The 22742-nt window shown below is 37.9% G+C and overlaps 1 protein-coding gene and 1 pseudogene across 2 annotated transcripts; one reads left to right on the forward strand and one right to left on the reverse strand.

The window, feature by feature from the left end:
- Positions 1–795: 795 nt before the first annotated feature.
- LOC121400582 (CUB domain-containing protein 1-like) lies at positions 796–22173 on the reverse strand. Of its 2 annotated transcripts, XM_041583940.1 has the most exons (7): positions 22085–22172; positions 20331–20401; positions 19482–19719; positions 9857–10258; positions 8350–8437; positions 6580–6695; positions 796–1933 (listed from the first exon to the last, which is right to left on the reverse strand). In XM_041583940.1, the coding sequence occupies exons 4-7, from the start codon at positions 10119–10121 to the stop codon at positions 1881–1883; spliced, it is 522 nt and encodes a 173-aa protein (XP_041439874.1). In that variant the 5' UTR covers positions 10122–10258; positions 19482–19719; positions 20331–20401; positions 22085–22172; the 3' UTR covers positions 796–1880. The 2 variants fall into 2 exon arrangements, 1 of the variants encoding a protein (XP_041439874.1); XR_005965834.1 differs by lacking the exon at positions 6580–6695 and having other exon boundaries at positions 22085–22173.
- On the forward strand, positions 1631–1771 carry LOC121400827 (annotated as a pseudogene).
- Positions 22174–22742: the final 569 nt, after the last annotated feature.

Genomic DNA, 22742 nt, shown 5'->3' on the forward strand with positions numbered 1-22742 from the left:
TCTCATAGGCCTATGAGTAAGTGCCCCTATAGGCATGAAACGCGTTAGGTCTTCATGTCCTAATAAATTTTTCTACTTTTTACATCTGTTTCTTTATTTTTGGAGACCCTCACACCCTTTGGATACAATGTTTTTGGTGTACTAAAGTACCCCCAAAAAGTTTTAATGTGCGTAGTACAAAAATGAAACATTTCAGCAGCTTACTGCCCCCTTTGTCAGTGATAGCATACACAACGCATCGGCAGTAAGCTCCTGAAACATTTGATTTTTGTACTCTGCACATTAAAACTTTTTGGAGGTACTTTGGTACACCGCAGCGAATGTAGGAACGCGTCTTTCTTTTCACTGGTCCTTGATAATGTTCATGCTGAGTCACATGATTGGGAGCAGACAGCGCTAACAGGAAATAACAGGAAAGTATTCTCTACAAACTGTGAGTGTATTGAATCTCACTAACTGTCCCTTAAAACAAGGCCTTCCCATTGCTATGTGAAGGGAAAAATTACCAACCCCTTCCATAAACCTACATTGCTTTTGATAAAAGCCAGTAAAATGTAATTTGTAATGCAACAATGTATGCATTTGTGTGAATAAATTTACTTCTGTACGAATGTAATATAGCTTGTGAGACTAAATCAGATTTGTGAGTTGGCACCAGTGTGCAGTGTATGTAGAAAAACTTCTTACTGAAAAACTTATGTTTGTTCCAAAAGAGTATGCCACCTTCAAGCACTTCTTAAATGTGCATAATGCACAATTAAAATTCTCAATGCAATAATATTCTCATGGAAAATATCAATTACAAAGATTTTATTCTGGTTTGTGCGAAATTGGTTTTCTCTTTGCAACTTTTATTACAGTACATTTCCCCCCAATACCTTGGCTGCTCTTCCTCCTGCAGACTGACATTGCTCACTGCAGCTGACTTTATTATCCACAAGTATCCCTGACTCCTTCTTCATGAAGGTTTTGCCTTAGTTAGTAAGGGTAATGGCACACGTACTTTGCACACCACATTTTTAAATAACCCTACAGGAAAGTAATCTCTAAAACAACTGGACTTTCTGAGTTTCTGAAGTTGTAGGGAAATAAAAACCCTTAAGGGTAGTAATGTCACAGACATCCAATCACAATGCTTCCATTGAACTTTATTTAGATGGTGTTGGCTGAAACTCACAGATGTGTGAAAGTGTGATCCAGTCACAATGGTACGTTGATCAGGTGTTAATTTTTCAATGTACATGACTGGAAGGCGTGAATTGTTATGAAACCGCTGGGTAAGGATGTAAAAGCGACATTGTATGTTGATGACAAGCATTGTCTCAGGCCTCTTCCTCTGTTCAGGGATGGTTTTTCCACTTTGGCATAAATGGCCCCCATTCATATATCTTTCAAACCATCTTGGTCTAAAATTTGTCCTCTAAGGAGTGTCCCTTTTACTTTAGATATAGATCGACTACTGAGTATTGTCCTGGGGAGTTTGCCGTCCTATGTTGGGCCATTCTCTTACTGAATGGTTGTTTTGTCTCCCCAATGTATATATCTGAGCACTCTTCACTACAATGGACAGTATAGACCACATTCATTTTCATGTGCTTAGGTGTTGGATCTTTTGGGTGTACCGATTTCTATTGCTTCTCTGCCTTTTGGCCAAGATCAAGTGTAGTATCTATTCTCATCAGTGGAGGGGGTACCCTTTAGCAAAGGGGGGTATATAACGAGCTCCTTCACTGATGAAGAGTCCAAAGTCCATATTAGTTTGTAAGCCTCAAATGACAACAAAAATATCAAAGCAACATAGCGAAGTAACAGTTGAAGTGTAATAAATGGCTATGATCCTGCTACCAAATCATACATGTAAAAAACCTGCTTTCACCCTGCTAGTTGGGAGGTGGAGAATGTGTCGCTGGTATATTCAATTCAATATTCAACTCTGTAAAAAAAAGTAAGTGGAATTAGTACAAAACATTCACAATACAGTTACAAATAACATGTCAAGTTGAACTCCTCATTTAGGCCACCAGAGACCTTGATTTGAAGAACCCAAATCCAAAGAGACTTACATTGTATTAAAGTTTTTTTCTTATCCTGTCCGTTTTTATTCCAATTTTTTTCCAGTATATGCCAACATAATTGAGGCACCCTATGACTTTTGAAAGAAATAAATAGCCAGAGTAGTGTCTTTTCTGTTACTGTTCCTGGCCCTGGTGCCTTTTTATTCTATCTTCTTCCTTGGGTGCTTGGTAATTATGGATAGTAGATTTATGTTCATTCAGACATATCTTTATGGGTCTACTTGTCTGCCCTACATAGGCTAACCCACACCCGCATTTAATGTGGCATATGGCATTAGAGTTGTCACAAGTAAAACACCCACGTTTTAAACGTTTGGAACCTTTCAAAAGATGAGTTATATTTCTCCCTGGAATGGTACAATTACAGTGTCCACAATTCAGATATGGGTGTGTACCTTTTAATCTGCCAGAAAATCATCCCAGGACATTTTTAACCTTAGCCTTTACTATTTGGCAATTTTAGTGAGTTTCGGCGCATGTGCAGTTGTCGCGGAACATAAAATTGCTCCAACTGCGCATTTGCCGATACGCAAGTCTCATTCCGAAGATTACCGATGAGAATAAGACGGCTGCCGTGAACTCCGCTGGGCATGTGCACTCGCACCGGAGGGGGGTATGCGGGTGCTAGGACTATGCAGCCTGGGGCCACCCTTCCACTAAATCCGGCGCTGAATGTAACAGGTGCCAGAAGTCGACTCTATGTAACACAGATGTGCTGCAGTTCTCAGAAATACTGGTTATACAACTAAATATTAGTTCAGTGATTCAAAGGAAAGCAAAATCTTGAAACATTTTCAGTTTCAGTTTACAGTAAATGAGTTTGTCAAGAAGAATGCAGACACTGCTATTTTTTGGAACAGCCTGATATCCCCATTTCTTCACTTTCTGTACAGGAATAACACACATTTGGAATACAATGTACAGTGTTCCCAATGAATTTGTATGTATGGAAATAAAAGCTATTGTAAGGATTTTGAGCTTTAGTCACTTTTTTAAACACACTGCTATTATTCTGAACACAACTGTACGACTAGCTTGTGTACAAAACAGCTGTGAAAATCTTTATTTAGCGACACCATATAAATTCATAGACAATATTCTAGACAGAAGAGTGTATGCAATATCTTATGTAAACAGATCAAAGCTCTATCCATCTCAACTTACCCAAAGATATCCACATAAATCTCTTTTGTTACTGCTCAAACCTTAAAGATCCTGGGTTGGATTTCTAGATTTGGGTCTATGGAGCATGCTCCACGACTAGTCAAGGGTCAAAATAATTTACATATAAAAAAAGCCTTTAAAATTAATCTAAATATATTTATTCTCAAACACATTTTGCAATAATTACAATAAAAAGATATATTACATAAGAATCCATGTGAAGCTCTGAGAATTCACCAAAGTACAAGCCTTTAAACTAAAAGGAATACATATTAGCTCATTCCTGGCATGGCATGTATTTTTACATTACCTCTAGGTGGTTTTGTCAACTTTTTGGAGATACCTAGATCACATATGTTTAAATGTAAATAAATTAACTAAACAAAATCAGAATATCTGAAGACTGCATGTTTAATTGGCCAATATGGCCAAATACATCTATTAATAAGATTCCTAGTCTTCAACACTGAAAATATGTATTTCCAATAAAGTTTACACATGATATGCATCTCCGTCAATTAGATGTCTCTCCAATTTAGCCATACACGTGGTGGGCATATAAAGCTTAAAGCAAATATCTGACCTTTGGGCAGGCATAATCACAGGAAAAAAATCTCAAGGGAACAATCTATAACAATTCTTAGCATAATCAGTGGCTACAAGTATAGCACACTAGTGCCATTATTAAGCATAACCAAGTGCCTTCAGTTGTGTCCTAATTATGGTCACTATCCACTGATTATACAGGGGAATTGATTTGTTTTAAAATTTTCAACATTTTGACAAAAGGCACTGCCTAAAAATAAAGAAAGTAGACAAGCCCATGTGTGATTGGAACGTTACAGAAATCATAAAAGAACAATGGATGATAATGAAAAACACTGGTGAATAGAGACTAGTAACAGAAACAAACCCCCATGGATCACTGTAAGTAATTTAACAAAATGTGAGTAGCTCAGATAGCTCAAATTTCTGGCTACTCATGGAGCTTCCCATTGCTATAGAAAGGAAGCGAACTATGAAGAACTATAGTCCGCTGTCCCTATCTCTAAGGGGCAGATTTATCAAAATTGTACATTTCTAAAAACACAAACTCTCAGAAATTCTGAAAAAAATGACCAATCGAAACATTAAAAAATTCAAATTTTATTAATTTAAGTGAATAGGATCAACCCCGAAATCGAATTGAATTTGATCGAATTTCATTTGTTTTAAAAAAAAAAAAAAAAATTTGATTTTCAAAAGTCCACCAAATGACAAATTGATTGCAGGAGGTCCCCCATAGGCTAAAAAACCAATTAATCAGGTTTTAGATGACGGATAGTTGAATTTGAATTCTTAAAGGGACAGCACATGATAAATTTCAAAATTCTAATGTAGTTTTTTTTTTTAAACTCGAATCGAATTTGGACTATTCCCTAGTCAACTTACACTAAAATAAACTCGAAATTTGAATTTTCAACTCGACCCTTGATAAATCTGCCCCTAAATGTCCATACAGTCATTTTAATGCTGTAAAATAATGGCATTCATTCTTTAACACTTAAGCAAGTGCCACATGAGGGGCTGAAATCAGGCTGCTGAAATGCACAAGCTGAAAATCAGCCCCTATGAGAGCAGTAGCCTTCGCTTCTGTTCACATAAGGAACAGTCCAGGGGTATTACTACAGAGGAAGCAGACCCTGCGGCTGCTGGGGGGCCCAGGAGGTATAGGGGCCCCATGATGCCCAAATAATGTGCAATTTCAAAATATATTGCTAAATCTGGACAATCTCTGGATAAAAAAATTAATTTGCTGTGGAGCTCAGTAACATTTAGTTACTACACGTTAGCTTTGGTGCAAATTCACTTGGTAAATTTTGGCACAAAACGCAAAGTCTCTCATTTCTTCAGTGATACCCTGCAAGGCTTTATTTAAAATTTACTCCTGTATGAGTGCTCCAAACTTATGTTTAAACAAGAAATCCCCTCTTACAGTATGTATGTCCTGCTAGTTATTCCAGGATAAACAATTTAAAAAACATTAACAGGCTATTTTTTTTGGGCTTCAAAGGAATAAAGAATCCTTTTCCTACTGTTAAACAGTATTTATAGAACTAAAGGTATAGGATCCCTTATCCGGAAACCCGATATCCAGAAAGCTCCAAATTACGGAATGGCTGTCTCCCAAAGACTACATTTTATCCAAATAATCCAAATTTTTAAAAATGATTTCCTTTTTCTCTGTAATAATACAACAGTAGCTTCTTCTTGATCCCAACTAAGATATACTTAATCCTTATTGGAAGCAAAATCAACCTATTGGGTTTATTTCATGTTTAAATGAATTTCTAGTAGACTTAAGGCATGAAGACCCAAATTACGAAAGATCCGTTATCCGGAAGACCCCAAGTCCCGAGCATTCTGGATAACAGGTCCCATACCTGTATAACTAATAAAAATCCTAACACCACATACTTGTTGCTGAGTCTTGGATGTTCTGCTAAATTAAAGGAACAGTAACATCAAAAAAAATTATGTTTTAAAGTAATAAAAATATAATGCAGTGTTACCATGCACTGATAATATTGCTGTGTTTGCTTCAGAAACACTACTTTTGTTTATATAAATAAGCTGCTGTGTAGCAATGGGGGCAGCCATTCAAAGGAGAAAAGGCTCAGGTTACACAGCAGATAAGCTCTGTAGAACACAATGTATATCTGTAATCCACTATTTAACCTGTGCCATATAGCCTTTTTTCAATATCTGTCATTGCTACACAAGCAGCTTGTTTATATGAAATATAGTAGTGTTTCTGAAGCAAAAAGATCAGTTGTACCAATACAGGGCAACACTACTCATTTAAATTTTTTGGTGTTACTGTTCCTTTAAGAAAAAACAGTGGCAAGTAAATAAAACAAAACAAAAAAAAAGACACAAAGAAGAGTTGTAACAAACAACAACTGCCACATAAGCTTTCACTAAAGCATGATATGGAAAACATGAAACGTACTGAAAATATTACAATTATTATACTGCATTATAATTAACTTTCTATTGATCTTTATTTACTGTCAAATGGTCAGTAGTGTTGATAGTGGCTCACAGGAACTGACATTGCTGACAAATCATGCTGTTTACAAGTGAACCTCCTTTAAAGCAGATACTGCTCGTTTGCTCCCCTGTAGCCCTGACATCCATAACTAATCGTATCTCTATCATGCCATTGGCACAGGTCCATTTTTCTGTCCATTTACCATATCAAGACTTGTGTCTTCGTGTCCTATAGGTTCATTTAACCCTGATTTATTAAAAGAGTAAAATTCAAGTCTCTTGGAAGAGGCAAGTGGATCCTCATTACCTTTATCTTTGTTGATACGATTAAGTGGTGGAACAGGAGGAGGTTCACCCATAGGGCCTTGAAATGGCTGGTACACATCCACATTTGCCTCTGGACTGGCCAAACCAGAAGTGTCTCTTAACAAATGACAATAGACCATTGTTTCATCACTGATAAACATGGGACTCTTTGTTTTTCCTCCCTTTTCTCTGCAACTGTTGGCGCTTTGAAATTTCTATGTTTGGTTTAGAGTTGTATATCCCTACTGGGGCTTTTTTCTCCATTAGTCACAAATAAAATGAATTATGGTCAAAAGCAGAGCAAACAAACTGATCCGCTCACTGACAGTATTACATCTCATTTTAATTCATTAACTGAGCTTGTTCAATGTAGAATATCAGGGTTTAGTTCATTGTGCAAAAGAATTGGATTCAACTGCAATTGTAGGGGGTTGTTGAGTACAAAGTCACAAGGAAATCAGACACACGTCACACATCTATGTGTCTCAATGGATGTAATTCAAATTAACACCATTTTTTAACATTGGTTCAAACTTCTTCACGTGACTTTCAAGACCCAACTTTAACTTTGGTGCAGCCATCAAAACATAATCAAATAAAAGCTTGACGAGTAGAAAAGGTGCTAGCGAAAGAACCTGTAATTTTAAAAACTAGCTTTTCAAAAACACGCTTATATAAATCTATCCTCTGGTACAGAAGTTTACAACAGAGGGGAGTGGCTCCTGAGGAAGGTGCCATTGTTATGCTGTTTGAGACTGTGTATAGCATAACCATAGTCACTTTTTGCAAGAATGTTTATAACCTTTACATTGTAGGGTCTTCATATCCTCCTGTCTCATCCCCTGACCTTTTTGTTTTCACATTTCATTTGCTATATTATTGTAGTAGTAAGTGCTCAGGGACACTGTTGCCATGGGGCAAGTTGAATTTCTTGCCTCAAGTAGCAGCATCCACTAGGTTAACAGGGGTAGAAAAAGCCACTTCTGGTAGTTTTAAAGGAGAACTAAACCCTAAAAATGAATATGGCTAAAAATGCCGCACTGTATATACCGCACTTAATGCACCAGCCTAAAGTTTCAACAATGATCCAGGACATCAAACTTGTCACAGGGGGTCACCATCTTGGAAAGTGTCTGCGACACTCACATGCTCAGTGGGCTCTGAGCAGCTGTTGAGAAGCTAAGCTTAGGGGTCGTTGCAAATTATCTAGCAGAAAACGAGGTTGGATTGTAATATAAGCTGATGCTACAAGGCTGATTATTAAATTCCCATACTAGTTGCACTGGTTTCTGTGCTGCCATGTAGTAATTATCTGTATTAATTACTAATCGGCTTTATATTGTGACATTTATATTCTATGTGTACTGTATATTATGAGTTGGTCCCGAAGCTCAGTAAGTGACATCAGCATAGAGCATGTGCAGTGAATCAGCAGAAAAGAAGATGGAGAGCTACTGGGGCATATTCAGAGACACCGATCTTTACTGCTAAAGGGCTGTGGTTGCCTTGGGCTGGTAAAGAAGCCCAAAACATAATGTACAACATTTCTAGCTTACTTCTTTGTTAAGCTTTAGTTCTCATTTAAGAGCTGAAATTCCACATTTTAAATAGGAATGATGGCCCATCCTTACACCCCTTTGTTGGCTAGATATGTGCAGGGGGGGGGAATCAGCGGCCAGGCCAGAAAGTGTTGGTGATATATCTATAAATAAATGACAATAGTTTTCAAATGACATTTTTTGATTTTTAATTGTTATAGCCGTCTACTTACTTTTTTCTGACACAGTAAACAGCTACTCCAATAATGAAAATAACTGCTGCAATAGCAGAACAAGCTGCAATTAATATTGTTGTCAGGTCTAAAATAAAGGAAGAAGGCAGTTACTTATAATGTAATATTAAGAAGTTGAAAAGGAAAGGCAGTTGGTATATACATTATTGGATACCACAAGTGATACAGCTAATAATTCCGTTTCTTAAGACAATTGTCAATTACATTAGTGATAAATAAATTATTTCATTGACTATTTGTTCCTACTTTAAGCGAGATTAAAGAGAGATTTTTGTGTTATTGTTATACCTTTATCTAGTTTTGATTTTTGATAATTGATTTTTATGTTGTATGATCTTAGTCTTTTATTTAACTTAATGATCTATTGGACATAGATATGTTTTAAAGGGGCTATTTGCCTTCCAAACACTTTTTTTTTCTTTTCAGGTGGTCAGAAATAAAGACTTTTTTCCGTTGTTCTATATTTTTTTTACCTGTTTTCTAATATTCAATTGTAATGCTTCATTTTTAAGTCCAAGGGGAAGGGGTAACCGACTCTGTAACTGTTCTAAATTTTAGTTGCTCCATTTCCTATTTTTGGTGATGCTCAGCAGAATCCCTGAGTTTAAATAAAGGCAACTGTGAGAACTGATACAATAGTTTCTAATATTCCACAGATGCTGCTGAGAAATGTATCAAATTGTAACAGTTTGCAGATTCTGCACCTGGATTACAGATATTCTATCCTGAAACACCAGCGACAGGAACATTAAAGGTACATCAGTGTGGTCTTCACCCAACAGATATCTGGCTGATTTTTGGACCTACTTTTATTTCTCCTTTAACTTTTCCTATGAAGTAGACTGTGATATGCTGAAATAATTTGCAGTTGGTTTTCATTTTTGAGGTTTCTGAAGAATTTAACTTTTTTATTTGCAGCTCTTTAATTTGAAGATGACTTGGCTGTCCTGGTCAAATTTACCTTAGCAACCAGGAACTGATTTCAATAAGAGTCTTGAAGATAAAGTAAAAAAATTTATCAATATTAATAACATTGTAGCCTTACAAACAATGAATTTTAGCTGCCAGGGTCAGTGACCCCCAAGAACCAGATTGCTATTTAAATTTCAAGCTAGAAAGAGGCAACAGAGAAAGGAAAACGAAGACCAACTGAAGAATTGATATTCAAAGTTACTTAAGATGAACTAACCCTTTAACCCTGTTGTCTGCTGAACCTGTTTTCGGAAGAAAGGCAACTTTAAGAATATAATCGCTCCTTCTAGTTGTAAAGGCACAATGGTCTGTAATACAGAACGAGATACAATAACACCAACATACCACACAAAACGTTTAAAATTGCCAATGGAAGAAGCTTCACGTATTCACATGCTTCTAGCTGAGCAGGAAAAACTTCTGCAGATAGCTCATTATAGATGTAAAAACATAACAATAAATGGCCCACACCCAGCAAAATAGATACCAGATCTCCCTTTAAACAATGGCTCACCTGATTCAGTTTGGATAAACATAACAGAAAACTGTATCTGAAGCTTCTTGGACCAGACCTTAGGCTTACAGTTAGAGATGTTAAGCCAGAAAGGATAGAAAAGATTAATGGAGCTGGGAAGGGTATCATAATCTTTCAAAACAATATCTGGCCCAGCAGACTTCTGTTCCTTTATGTTAATAAATGCACGTCCAGTTTCACATATAATGGCCATTCTGTCTTTTGCAAATGCTAACTTCCCAAATTGCTTAGAAGGCATCACCATGAGACAGATACAGTTTCTGGCAGTCCCTCGTACCAGTTAGGGGTCTGTAAAGTCACTGTAGAGTTAGGAGCTGGAGCAACAGTAATTATACATTCCTCCGCAACATGAAAAAAAGTGAAAATGAATGTCTAACAAACCTGAAATTGCAAAAAAAGGTCATCAATTCAATTTCGAGTGTAAAGGAATCACAATTCAACAATACATACACAGAATGGTACCCAAAGTAAATCCAGCCTTGGAACTAACTTCATATTATGTAGGATATGGTTTTAACAACACTGCAGTCACTATGATCTGCACAATCTCCATCCATTAAAGAGATACTGACACCAGAAATTAAACTCCTTTTTTACATCTATCATAATATTGCATTTGAAAGGTACTTATACCTTTGCCATAAAGTATTTGCAGGATGCTTTTACATTATCTGTCTGATGTCCCATGTTACTGTATGAGGGGGCTGCCATATTTGTGCAGCAGGAGTCTGTTAACATTAGAAACTTTAAAGGAAAACTATACCCCCAAAATGAATACTTGAGCAACAGTAAATTAAAGAATCTTGTCATACTGATATATATATATTTAAGTAAATATTGACCTTTTACATCTCTTGCCTTGAACCACCATTTTCTGATGGTCTCTGTGCTGCCTCAGAGATCAGCTGACCAGAAATACTACAACTGTAACTGTAACTGTGCGGAACCCACAGGTTTATCCAGGTGAGCCGACTTGCACACACCATCGTTGGGTCAGGGCAGGCCCTTGCTGCTAGGGCATATAAGCATATTAATGTCTGCAACCAGGGCCACTATTGGGAGGCTGTTGTTCAGGCCTGGATAAATCTTCCGCTGGAGAGGCCCGTCCCACCGCACTAGCTAACCTTACACTTACTTAAAGGATAAGTAAACCTTTAAAATAAAAGGTTTCTGAGATATTTTGCATGTACATTCATTATGTATTTTCTTTTTATTTCTAGATATTAAGGGATACATGTACTGTTAACATGAATGAATTTTGTTAGAACAGCACCACCTGGTCAATTTCCAACCAGTCTGACAGAACCACCAAGTAGTCAAGCAAGTTGTCAGGAGAAATAAAGAGGCTGCTCTGAAGTTCTTCTGCTTAGGAAAGGTTTGAGAAAGGTTTTTATTTTTTTCCTAAGCAGAAGAACATCAGCCTCTTTCTTTCTCCTGACAACTTGCTTGACCACTTGGTGGTGCTGTCAGACTGGTCGGAAATTGACCAGCAGATGGCGCTGTTTTACAAAATTAATTCATATTATCAGTACATGTATCCCTTAATATATTGGAATGAAAGCAAAATAAATAATGAATGTACATTGCAAAATATCTTAGAATAGGGCCCTCATCATTTTTCCATTCATTTATTTTAAAGGTTTACTTATCCTTTAAAGGAGAAGGAAAGTCATTTTTACTTGGGTGCCAAAAGTTAGGCACCCCCAAGTGATTGCATTTACATACCGGACACCCTGGGCTGGTGTACCTATCAGGAGAAATCTGCACTGGCCTGGGATTATTCCAGCGAGCACTATGGAGCTATAGTCTTACACCTTCTCCTTTCTTCAAATTTCCTGGGGTAGACGCATGTGCAGTAGAATGAAATAGCCGTTAAAGGAGAATTAAACTCTGAAATTATAGACCCTCCTCCCCCCAGCCTAAGTGTTACCCCGGGCAAATGCCTCTAACCTTTTACTTAAAGTGATACTGACACTAAAAAATGAATTTTAGCATATGAATGTATATTAAATGTTACCTATAGGTCATGTTGATCATTTTTTGCTGAGAGGTTTGTTTTTGTATATGATTGTTAGTTGAAGTTCCTAAGCCTGACTCTCTGACACTCTGACTTTGCCAACCTGACTGTCCCATCTCAGCCTGTTAGTTACAGTTTCTAATGCTAACGGACTCCTGCTGCACAAATATGGCAGCCCCCTCATACAGGAACATGGGGGATCAGACAGGTAATGTAAAAGCATCATGCAAATACTTTATGGCAAAGTTAGAAGTAGCTTGCAAAGCCAATATTATAATAGATGTAAAAAAAAAGTTTAATTTCAGGTGTCAGTATCTCTTTAACCCTCGGTATAGATTCAGGCATCGGAGTTCACAGGCGCCATCTTCAACTGCTTTGAAAATTCTCTTGCGTTTCGGCATATGTGCAGTTGTCGTGAAACAGAAAATTGCACCAAATGCCAACACGCCAGTCTCATTCTGAAGATTTCTGAAGAGAAGAAGATGGCGCCCGTGATCTCTGATGCCTGAATCTGCACCGAGGGGTAAATAAAACATTAGAGGCATTTGCCCGGGGTAACACTTAGGATGGGGGGAGGAGGGAGGGGGGTCTATGTCGGGTAGGGGGGTCGGGATTTTTTAACTTTAGGGTTGAAATCTCCATTAAAGTTTGGCTTTTCGCTATACTGAGCATGAGAGCCACGAGAAGAAAGAAGAAGCCGGAAGACGATCACTCCATGGTGCTCGCTGGTGTCAGGTAAGTAAATGGGATCACTTGGGGTGCCTAACTTTTGCCACCCACAAGTATAACAGTGTTTTTCTTATCCAAGTGCAAATTGATTTTTTAGATTTAATTTTGTAATCTGAGATGGGGCTAGACATATTGTCAGTTTCCCAGGTGCAAAATCTGGATTTTTATGTATGCATAGATATTAAAATAAAAGAAAATAGAAATTGGCCACTGATCACACTGGGCCCCTACGGCCTAGGGTAGCCTGTGCATTAAGGTGTCAGTGTAACGTAAACCACTGATTGGAATTACTTGCATATATAAATGGGGAAAGGGATTGGAGTTAGCTGTAATCACCATTGCTCTTTTTCTGAAAACCAGAAGGCCGGGGTCTCTTGTAGTTGAAACTGTAGTGACTTAAAAGCCAACACTGCAATGCCTGCATTAGAGAAGCTCATAATATTGAATGCAAAGAAGCATTTTACTGAAAACATGCTTACATTTAATTTCACTTTCTTATAAAAACAATGTTCAGCTCAGCATTTTATTTTAAAGAGGGGAATTAAATAAATGGATTTTATCGGAAAACTTAAGTTTAAATTACAATTATGCATGCCCCAATGTAATTATAATTGTTTGCCTAATACCCAAGGCCAATGCTCCTGTTTGTTAAAAATTGTTCCAGCCCAGGGTATTTCTGCAAAGATCCTTATCACCATCTTCTTTTTTTCAAGGTCGGGGCAAGCACATGCTCAGCAGAGCAACAGCTGAACTTAGAAAGGAAAAGCCAGCCTTTTCACTCTAGTGCGCATTTGGAGGCCTATGCCTAGAGAAAAGAAGACAAGCGAGAAAGTTCTCCTTTAAGTCACATATTGGCTGCTAGTAAATTGTATTGCGGGGGGCACTTTGAGCCCAAGTTACGCCACTAACCCTAGTGGTCTAATATATTTATGTATTGTGCTAGTAAGTTTATATATAATATTTATATGCCACAAGAACCTTATTATTTTCCAACTGTCTTTTTTTGTAATTGATCACATGACCACTGATGTCATAATGCTCACTATTACTATTATTATAAATACCAAACCTGGTTAGATAACACCTTCATTATCCATCTGGCTTACTCTTTAATGGATCATGTGACCAATGATGTCATAATGCTCACTCCAGATACAAAAAGCCCTTTGATTTAAGTTGTGTCAGTGTGATCGAGGAAGCTGAAGAGTGCGGATGTGCAGGTAAGAGACCTACAACTGAACATAACTGTCAAAATATAAAAAGGGACACATTTATCTGAATTGCACAAAAAAGGTAACACCCTAATAACCCTAAAAGTGATTAGAAAAAAAGTTAATTTCAAGTATTGGATAAAACACACAAAACTAGGGACAAATTTATTTGACTACCCTACTTCAAACCCAGTCAGTATAAACAATAGTTACACCAGTTTTTTTTCTGAACTAGCAGTGTAAATACCAAAATGAAGAGTTTAAAACTTAACAAAGCTTTCTGGTAAGATTTTTGTCAGAATCCAAAGTTTGTATTGCTGTCCACTCTGGCTTAGATAATTTGCTATACGAATTAAACCTCCCTGAATTGGAATGTGTCATTTTTAGCAATTGTGCTTTAATAATTGGGAAAAAGTGGCAATAGAGGAAAGTGTATTGGTTAGGATGAATGTATTTGTGGGAAAATATTGCTACGACCGGTTCAGGGGCGTTTTTAAATTGTTCTTTAGGTTATAGAAACCAAGTGGATTTGTAAACTTCAAATTTGCATTTCTTCAAATAAGTTAGTATGGTAAAAAAAAAAAAAACACTTTGGAAGGCAACAACCTCTATGGTGATATCAAAGTACGGTTAGACAAAGTAAAAATCACTACTGATAACTGAATTTGTCCTGTTTTGCAAAAAAATTCTCAAAACTGTGAATAATTTGTGAAACTTTTTTGTTTCATGAATATTTTGTTGTGCGACAAATTGTGGACGCATGTCATTTTTGTAGCAAACTACATTAGAGTCTATGGGCTTTTTTTGATGTTTATGCTTTTGGAAGGCAAATTCACATGCATTTTATGCTCAACATACTGCTACACATGTATATACATATATATATATATATATATATATCTATATCTATATATATATATCTATATATATATATATCTATATATATCTATCTATATATATATATATCTATATATATATCTATCTATATATATATATATATATATATACATCTATATACATCTATATATACATATATATATACATATATATATATATATATATATATATATATATATATATATATATATATATATATATATATATATATATATATATATATATTACTACTAGATTACAAACACAGGATCAAGTTATAATAAATCTGACCACCAACAATTTTCGAGGCTTTGTATTCCACATTTAAATGAATAAACCATTACGTGTGCTCCCTTTTTTTTGTTGTGCGTCTTTTTCTTTTTGTCGCACAAAACAAGCTTCACATTTTAACATTCTTGCGAGCGGCAGAACCTGGAAGTTTGTGGCAAATCTGTACATGGTGAGGGTAAACTCTGGGGGTAGTAACCCCCCCTGCTGGAATGTCAAGTTTTGTGTTTCTGTTTGGTATGCCTGTGATTAATTGTGACCATATGGTAATGCTCCTCGTTTCAACATTCTTTTTTACTTTTTGGTATTTTAAATCTGTACCAATAAACCCTTACCCTTGCATTAGGTTCTTTAACTTTTGTGTTTGTCCCCTGTATGTTATACAACAGATATTATATTAAAGGGGAACTAAAGTCTAAAATAGAATAATGCTAGAAATGCTGTATTTTGTATATAAAATATAAACATGAACTTGCTGCACCAGAAGCCAAATAAAACAAATAATTTATGCTTTCAAAGTTGGCCACAGGTGGTCATCATCTTGTAACTGTTAAAGGAGAATTCAACCTGTAATAAAAAAAAACCCCTCCCCTGGGTAGATCCCCTCCCTCCTCCCCCCATCCTACCTGCCCCCCCCCCCGGGCAAATGCCCCTAATTTTTTACTCACCCCTCCGTGCAGATTCTGGCCTCGGAGGTCACGGCAGCCCTCATCTTTCTTCAGTCTTTTTTGGCGCATGCGCAGTGGTTTGGGACCGGAAATTTACTCCAACTGCGCATGCGCCGAAAGTCACGAAGATTTTGAAAAAATTCTGTGACTTTCGGCGCATGCGCAGTTGGTTTTGGACCAGAAATTTACTCCAACTGAGCATGTACCGCAAATGCCACCAAGACATGAAGATTACCAGAGAAGAAGAAGATGGCTGCCCTGAACTCCGAGGCCAGAATCTGCACGGAGGGGTGAGTAAAAAATTAGGGGCATTTGCCCGGGGAGGCAGGTAGGCTGGGGGAAGAAGGGTCTACCCAAGGGGGTAACGGGGAGGTTTTTTTTATTACGGGATGAATTCTCCTTTAAACATCTTTGCAAGACCAAGACTATGCACATGCTCAGTGTAGTCTGGGCTTCTGTTGGGAGGCTAAGCTTATGGATCATCATAAATTATCAAAACAGCACAAGTCAAATAATATCTGCCATAGAAGCTGATACAGCAAGACTGATTAATAATCAGAATATTAGGGATGCACTGAATCCAGGATTCGGTTCGGGGTTCGGCCTTTTTCAGCAGGATTCGGATTTGGCCGAATCCTTCTGCCCGGCCGAGTTGAATCCTAATTTGCATATGCAAATTAGGGGTGGAGAGGGAAATAGTGTGACTTTTTGTCACAAAACAAGGGAATAAAAAAAGTTTTCCCCTTCCCACCCCTAATTTGCATATGTAAATTAGGATTCGGATTCAGTTTGGTATATGGCTGAATCTTTTACAAAGGATTCAGAGGTTTGGCCAAATCCAAAATAGTGGATTTGGTGCATCCCTACAGAATATACAGACTGCATTGGGTCTGTGGAAACGAATCTCTACACGGTCGCTGGCTGCTCTACAGGGAAACAAACAAAGCTGCTTGAGTTCTGGGAAGTACGTTGGGGGGATCCCCCTGCCTTTTGAAAGTATGATCAGTTTCCCTGCAGAGCAGTTAGGGACTGTTTGAAGTTTCCTATCTGCAGCAGTCAGAGCAAGTAAAACGAAGGGGGAATTTCACTGAATACAGTCAGGTTTATTATAAAAATGGTACACATTTTTTGATTAAAGTATATTGGAGATAAATTTTTTCATTAAAAAAAATAGTATTTTACATCCCCTTTAAAGGTAGTTCAGGAGGCCTTGGGTCTCCCACAGCCATGGGACCTAGGTGGCAACTCAGACTGCCCCAACTGTAATATGCCAATGGAAGCTATCAGAGGCTTTAAAATGCACTGCCAGCAGAATTAAATCTGTAAACAGCGAATGGGTTGCTGTGTGCCAGTACAGCCTTACATGCTGCCCAAGCCCCATCCGTTCTTTACAGGGAGAATGTAATGGTCAAAAATATTTACTTAAAGTGATACTAAAAACAACTTTTTAAAATATGAATGTAAATTAAAAGTTACCTAAAGGTCATGTGGATTGTTTTTTGCTTAGAGGTTTGTTTTTTGTAAGTAATTGTTAGTTGAAGTTCCTAAACCTGACTGTTATGCCAACCTGACTATCCCATCTCAGCCTGTCAGTTAAAGGGATACTGTTTTTTACAAAATGTATCAGTTAATAGTGCTACTACTGCAGAATCCTGCATTGAAATCCGTTTTTCAAAACAAGAAATGGATTTTTTTATATCTAATTTTAAAATTTGCTATGGGGCTAGACATTTTGACATTTCCCAGCTGCCCTCAGGTCATGTGACTTGTGCTCTGATATACTTCAGTCACACTTTACTGCTGCACTGCAAGTTGGAGTGATGTCATTACCCCTCCCTCATACAAGCTGCTGTAATGTAAATAGAGCCTTGTCTGCTGAGCCTGTCAATTGAACAGGCAGGAATCAAGATAAGCTCTCACTGACACCACTTCAAAAGGATTGAAATAAGATAGTCCTGTGATCACTGCCCCCACTTACGTTTCAAAAAAAAAAAAAAAAAAATATATATATATATATATATATATATATAAACACACAATTCATTTTGGGCACTGGAAAAAATATTTTATATAGATAGTTTATAATATTTGTTTACACAAAAATAAATGGCAGAAACACAGGAGTACACTCCCAGGACTGATGACAGGGAATAGAAAAAAAGGATAAAATAAGGAGGACATACTTGAAAACCAGGAAAACTTAGGAGGAAGTCTAGGAAGGGTTAAAATAGCTCAGGAGAAAGGAGGCAGTAAGTAGTTAATGAAAAAAGAAGTATTGCAGGCAGTTTCTAATGCTAACGGACTCCTGCTGCACAAATATGGCGATCACATGGAGTCAAGATAGGTAATGTAAAAGCATTGGGCAAATACTTTATGGCAAAATCATAAGAAGCATGCAAAGTCAATTTTATGATAGATGTAAAAAAAAGGTTCAATTTCTGATGTCAGTATCTCTTTAGATAGTATCAACCTTGATTTCTGGGGACATACTATGCTTTAATCTACCTTTTTAGCCTTCAGGAAATACATACTTAAAATGCTTCAATTCATACTTGTACTTTTAATGCTTTTTGAATGTCAAACAAGGAATATATTATGGTTTATATTTTTAAGTGTTATTTTTATGAACTGAGGGGGCTGCCAACATCTGGCCCTCAGTACCACAGATGTTGGGCAGCACTGACACTGAGTATTTATAAGTGTAATCATTCTATAGTATAGAAGTGTTCATATTTCTCTTACTCTAAGGGGCAGATTTATCAAGGGTGGAAATTGAAAATTCTAATTTCCGAGTTTTCTATGGTCAAAACTGTCAAATTCGACTAGGGAGTTATTCAAATTCGATTCGAGTTTTTCAAAAAATTTGAATTTGATTTTCGAGATTTATCAAACTCTGGCCTTTTAAGAACTCAAATTCGACTATTTGCCACCTAAAACCTGCCGAATTGCTATTTAAGTCAATGGGAGTGGTCCAGGGATACATTTTGAGTTGTTTGCAGCCTTCCTGACAATTGAGATTTTTTTTTAGAGAAAAAAACTAGAATCAAGTTTTTTAAATTCGAATCTAATTCAATTAGATTTTTTTAAATAAATTTTGATTTCATGGGAGTTTTAAAAAACTTGAATTCAAAATTCAACCCTTGATAAATGTGCCTCTAAGTGTAGAGTGGTGTGTGTTCTCCCTCTCATACTGGGAAACCAAGGTAAATGCATGGGTATGCATGATTCCATCACATAGGGTAAATCAGTGGGGGTCATCTATAAACACTCTGCAAATTAACACCTCGGCAGTAACCCATAGCAACCAATCAGATATTTGCTTTCACCGTTCAACCTGCAGCTGGCTGAAAAATAGCTAGTTACTGATTGGTTGCTATGGGTTACTGCCCGGGTGTAAATTTGTCCAATGTTTATAAACGAGCCATACCAAGTAGTTGTGAAGGTTATGTAGAAGTGCTATGTTGCGGAGCACAAGCTATTAGCGATGTTAAAGGATGATTAGGTTATTTTCCCTTGAAGTTTATGGGAACCACTATAATTATGGCACATGTGTAATTGCCTTATAAAGATGAAATAAATCGAGAATATGCTGTAGTAAACTTTTTGGTCTTTATTCTTGTGAAAAAACAATGTAACAGACTCTCGACTGCAAAATCATCCTGAAAAATATGAAAATCTGCAAAATACAATTTGTGACTTTGCTCCAAACATTACTACACATTGCTCTATATATATTCGCACCTGGTTACAATACTGGTAAGTGCTAGTAAAAAAGCAGCAGTCAGATAGATCAAATATCCTCCTAAAGCGATTACCTTCTTCTGCTTCTTTCTTCGATGGCCCACGGTCAATGGTCAAAGCTGGCTTTTTTGTTAAAGTTCGGCTTTTCACTCTACTATGCATGTGCACCCATATGAAGATGGACGAACCAGAAAGACAATTAGTCTATGTTGCTGACATTTTAAGGATTCTGGAGTCCAGCTTCTATCATCTTTCTCACAGAATCTTCCTTTCCATTGTAAATGGATCCAGTGGTTCTTTAGCTGAAGAAACCTTAAAGGCAGACATAAAATAGTCTGAAGTAAGAAAAAAAGGCCACTGAAGGATATAGTTGCATTCAGGGGCGATCCTGCCCAATATGCCGCCCAAGGGCTTTCATTTTTGCCGCCCCCCCACGGCACTCACCTTCAGCACCAGCCAGGGGTCGGGAGGGTCCACATCACTAGTGCAGAGAGCGCAATTGCCGGTAATTCGGCTCTTAGTTACCAGGAGCGGCATTTTTGCCGCCCCTGGAAACCAGGGGGACGATGCCGCCTGAGGCGAGTGCCTCAAATGGCCTCATTGGCAGAGCACCCCTGGTTGCATTACAATACAAACCACAGTACACCTAACTACATCACAAAAGTATCTGGCTTGCCTGGTTCAAAATACTGCATGTGGAATCACCATTTTGAACACACTTTCCCTCTATTGCCCAGTATAAACCTGGGGCCCCTTCTGATACACTAAACTGTACATCATATTGTTCTGCAGGGCCCCTAATAGTTGTACTACCTGTATTTCTCAATGGCTTCCTAGAGTATACGCACTACTTAAAGGCACATGCAGCCCTAAAAACTTTTCCCTTATGTAAAAGATAGCATATGCACGTGGAGGAACTAAACCTTTTTTATCTCCTTCTCCTTTAGTCTTAAGCCCAGCAGCCATGGTAATAAGGGCATCGCCTTTGTGAAATCTGAAATAAAAAATATATAATAATTGTATGGGAGAGGTAAACGTATATGGCACGTAAACTTCAATAGCAGCATATGGGCAGAAAGTGTTATATCAAGTGAAAGGTTATAAACTGAAAAAAGTATTTGTGCAGGCCCAGCAAGATGATTGTGGCACCATCATTGACTCATTAATTATATTTGTATATGCACTTTCTGTATAGGCTTCTCTTTTTGTTTTAAGTGTAGAAGCTACAGAATAAGATGGCCATTCAAGGAATGCTGAAAATTTGTCATTCTTTGCTATGGCACAGACTATAACTAGGAAGCCCTGCTTCAGCTGGGTCCTTCTGCCTTATTCCACCTAACGTAGAGTTAATAAAATCTTGGTCCACACAAAGACACAATGGACAGATCCAACCCTACATTTAGTAAGCATAATGTATCTTAAACAAATACATAAAAATATTGAATGGTTATTCACCTTTAAATTAAAGTTTAGTATGACGTAGAGAGTGATATTCTGATAAAATTTGCAATTGGTTTTCATTTTTTATTATTTGTGGCTTTTTAGTTATTCATTTTTTTATTCAGCAACTCTCTAGTCTGCAGTTTCAGCAATCTGGTTGCTAGGGTCCAAATTACCCTAATAACCATGCACTGATTTGAATAATAGACTGGAATATGAATAGCAGAGGATCTGAATAGAAAGATGAGTAATAAAAAGTAGCATTAACAATACATTTGTAGGTTTACAGAGCATTTGTTTTTAGCTGTGACCACTATTTGAAAGCTGGAAAGAGATAAAATGGGCAAATAATTTAAAAGAAAAATATAAAAAAATAATGAAGCAAAATGACCAATGGAAAAGTTGCTTAAAAATGATAATTCTATAACATACTATAAAGGTGACCCACCCCTTTAATGTGTATGTAAATAGCCCTAATGTAACATGTTTAGGGGGTGCAAGCAATGTGCTGGGGAAACTGCAGAGAGAGACAATGTTACAAGTTTGGGCTGCAGGGAAGAGTCAAGTTGAGAGGGGGAAGAACCTTGAGCGGTGCAGAAGGTACAGAGACAGAGCAGGGCTGCTGGGGAAACTTAGTTGCACATCGGGGATAACTGTACAAGTTTGGGGAGTGCTAGGGAGGGAAATGTTGTACAAGTCTGGGGAAGGGGGGTGTTGGGGAAACTTGAGGTGTGCAGAGGGGATTATAGTACAAGTTCAGGCTGAAGAGAGAGTGTTGGGAAACTTGAGGTGTGTGGAGAGGATAATTGGGCAGTGGGGGTATCAGTGCTGGCGGGGGTAGGAATTCTACCTCAGCAGAGGGGCCTGGGGAACAACTCCAGGGGCCTGTGCAATTAACCCCCAAATTGCTCCCTAAACCCCCACGACTTCCAGCTGCATATACTCTGCAAGTATTCTACAGAGATCTCCCTCCAGCTGCCAGCAGCCCTCCAGTTAACACACACCCTATTTTCACACACAGCAAACTAATTTACACACATTTATAAAAGCTTTTCTTATTTTATTTCATTCAGTGAGACACACAGATTCTCAGATTTCCTTATCTCCACTCACTGCCGTGTTGTTAGCCCTTTTCTATCCATCCTCTTCCATCCCTCCCCCTTCATGAGTCCTCCATCTCCCCTTCTTAGTCAGGTGTCAGCCCTCATGCTACTTGCAAAACTCAAAATCACTGCACCTTTATTGCAGTATCATATCTGCTCTCCACCATTCTGCCTCTTTCTGGGATTTTTCACTCAGATTTCCCACCCCAGCATGTCTCAGCCAATGGTTTCCCAACAGAAGGTGGGCACATGTATGTAATCCAATCAGAAACGAGAATTATATGATTGCTATTAAGAAGAGCCAATCACAAGTGATTGCTCTCTACGAGTTCTGATTGGCTGCCGCATGGTGGGCTGGCCCTTTTTGCCGGAAACAGAATAGAGGAGGAGCGTTATCTTGCAGCTCAAATGACAGGAGCCACTAAGGAGCATTGATAGCGGATACTGGAGGTAGGATAAATACACTTGACCCCAAGACTGACAAGTGAGTTAGAAGGGGGAATAGAGGAGGCGTATGGAGCATGTGGAGAGGGCAGATAGAGGAGGGCTGGGTTAGGGGAGGGCTCAGGGCGGAGAGTGAAAAGAAGGGATGGAGCAAGTGAGTCTGTTTGGATAACTGAATGAGAGCGCTGGAGTTTTGACAGAGGGAGATATCATGCAGGACTCTGTACTGCTTTATACAGTTGAGCAAGGAGACATTGGGGCTGGGCTGGAGTTCCCATTCACTTTATAGCGCTCCCCTATGGATCGGATCGCTCTATAGTTTTGCAGACCTCAGACACTATTCCCATG

Source organism: Xenopus laevis, chromosome 2S, assembly GCF_017654675.1.
Source record: "Xenopus laevis strain J_2021 chromosome 2S, Xenopus_laevis_v10.1, whole genome shotgun sequence".
NCBI lineage: Eukaryota > Metazoa > Chordata > Amphibia > Anura > Pipidae > Xenopus > Xenopus laevis.